The sequence below is a fragment of the Dipodomys spectabilis genome, unplaced genomic scaffold (assembly GCF_019054845.1).
Source record: "Dipodomys spectabilis isolate Male_0828 unplaced genomic scaffold, ASM1905484v1 ptg000176l, whole genome shotgun sequence".
In the NCBI taxonomy this organism is placed as follows: domain Eukaryota; kingdom Metazoa; phylum Chordata; class Mammalia; order Rodentia; family Heteromyidae; genus Dipodomys; species Dipodomys spectabilis.
The window spans coordinates 3,078,388-3,080,586 of NW_024870853.1; the positions used below are offsets into that span (position 1 = coordinate 3,078,388).

Here is a 2,199-nt window from a genome sequence, read left to right on the forward strand (position 1 = left end):
GCCAAGAGGAAGGGCGACAGTCATCTGGGCTGAGCTTCCAGGGGACCAGGTAGGAGATGTGCCAAGGTTTTTGAGTAAAGGTGGTGGTGGGGCTCCTGGGTGGTAGGCAGTGTCGGTAAGGTGTCAGAGGCAGACAGAACACAGAGAACAGGGACCAGGGCACGGTGAGATGAAGGCACTGTGGGGGAGAGAGAGGCCCCTTGTTACTTGGGGCAGAGCTGTGATAATGAGTTAGGAGATGACTTTAATTGGGGCATCTCCCCACTTAGGACGGTGTTGGTCGGTCTCCATACACTTCAGCTAGCGGATGAGTCATCTGTGGAAGGAGATCATCCAAAACTCACTGCCAGCCTGCCTGAGCCCCAGCATTACCTGCTACCCATCACTTCCAGGGCTGGACCAAGGGGAGCTCAGGTAGGGTCTGGATGGGCCTAGCTTGCACTCAAATGAGCTCCTTCTGGCTCAAAGTGCCTATCCAATGCTCTCTCTGTCCTTTGCTTTTTTTTTTTTTTTTTTGCCCTAGGAGGAACCAAGGGAATCCCAGTCACCCTCATTTCTATCCTTTCTCCCTCTAGAGGGCCATGACCAGCACCCAACCCTTGCTGTTCTCGTCTTTAAGCTCCAAGCCAAATCCTGGAGAGGATGAGGTAGAACTGAACTGCTGGTTCAACGAAGACTTCAAGTTCATTCTGCTGCCCGTGAGCTATGCCATTGTCTTCATCCTAGGCCTGGGCCTCAATGCTCCAACTCTCTGGCTCTTCCTCTTTCGCCTCCGCCCCTGGGATGCAACAGCCACTTATATGTTCCATTTGGCCTTGTCAGATACATTGTATGTGTTATCCCTGCCCACTCTTGTCTACTACTATGCAGCCCACAACCACTGGCCCTTTGGCACTGGGCTCTGCAAGTTCATCCGTTTCCTCTTCTACTGGAACCTCTATTGCAGTGTGCTGTTTCTCACCTGCATCAGTGTACACAGATATCTGGGCATCTGCCACCCACTGCGGTCACTCCGCTGGGGCCGCCCTCGCTTTGCAAGACTTCTCTGCCTGGCAGTTTGGTTGGTGGTAGCTGGTTGTCTGGTGCCCAACTTGTTCTTTGTCACAACCAGCATCAGAGGAGCCAACATCCTATGCCATGACACCACTCGGCCTGAGGACTTTGATCACTATGTACATTTCAGCTCTGCAGTCATGGGTCTGCTCTTTGGCTTTCCCTGCCTGGTGACTCTGGTGTGCTATGGGCTCATGGCCCGGCGCCTGTATCAGCCCTTGCCAGGGGCTGCTCAATCATCCTCTCGTCTGCGTTCTCTGAGGACCATCATTGTGGTGTTGACAGTCTTCGCTGTGTGTTTTGTACCTTTCCACATCACCCGCACCATTTATTATCTGGCAAGGCTGCTGGGAGCTGACTGCCACGTGTTGAACATTGTCAACGTGGTCTACAAAGTGACTCGGCCACTGGCCAGTGCTAATAGCTGTCTAGATCCAGTGCTCTACCTGTTTACTGGGGACAAATATCGTCGCCAGCTCTGGCAGCTCTGCAGAAGGGGTAGGCATCAGCGCCCCACAACTGCCTCCTCCCTGGCACTGGTGACCCTGCCTGAGGATAGCAGCAGCAGGTGGGGACTTGCCTCTCAGGACTACGGCTCTTCTACCACAAGGGCACTACACTGGGAGCTGAAAAGGAAGGAAAAGGGGCTGAGTGCAGGGCAGAGGTGAAGGAATCCATTGGTGATACGTGCTGAGAAATGCTAGCTGCCCCTCCCCACTTTGGTGCTGGTACTGTGGCTTGAAATCAGGACCTTGAGCTCTTGCTTTGTATTTTTTCCCCTCAAGGCTAAGGCTTACCACATGAGCCACATCTCCACTTCTGACTTTTTGCTGGTTAATTGGAGATACAAGCTTCTCAGACATGTCTGTATGGGCTGATTTCAAACCGTAATCCTCAGATCTCAGCCCCTCTTGTAGCTAGGATTACTAGTATGAGATACCAGCACCCAGCTGACCTCTGATTTTTTTTTTTTGTTTTTTTTTTTGGGGTCCGGTCGTGGGGCCTGAACTCTAGACGTGGGCACTGTCCCTCAGATCTTCAGCTCAAGGCTAGTGCTCTACCACTTGAGCCACAGCGCCACTTCCGGCTTTTTTCTTTTTGCTTATGTGGTGCTGAGGAATCGAACCCAGGGCCTCAGGCATACAA

General features: G+C 52.6%; 1 protein-coding gene across 1 annotated transcript; it reads left to right on the forward strand.

The window, feature by feature from the left end:
• Positions 1 to 581: 581 nt before the first annotated feature.
• Positions 582 to 1,721, forward strand: P2ry4 (pyrimidinergic receptor P2Y4). The gene has a single exon (XM_042694882.1). It carries the CDS (start codon positions 582 to 584, stop codon positions 1,719 to 1,721), a length of 1,140 nt encoding a protein of 379 aa, XP_042550816.1.
• Positions 1,722 to 2,199: the final 478 nt, after the last annotated feature.

Excerpts from the sequence above, each read along its gene's own strand:
- P2ry4 (XM_042694882.1), top strand. The coding sequence starts at position 582 with ATGACCAGCACCCAACCCTTGCTGTTCTCGTCTTTAAGCTCCAAGCCA.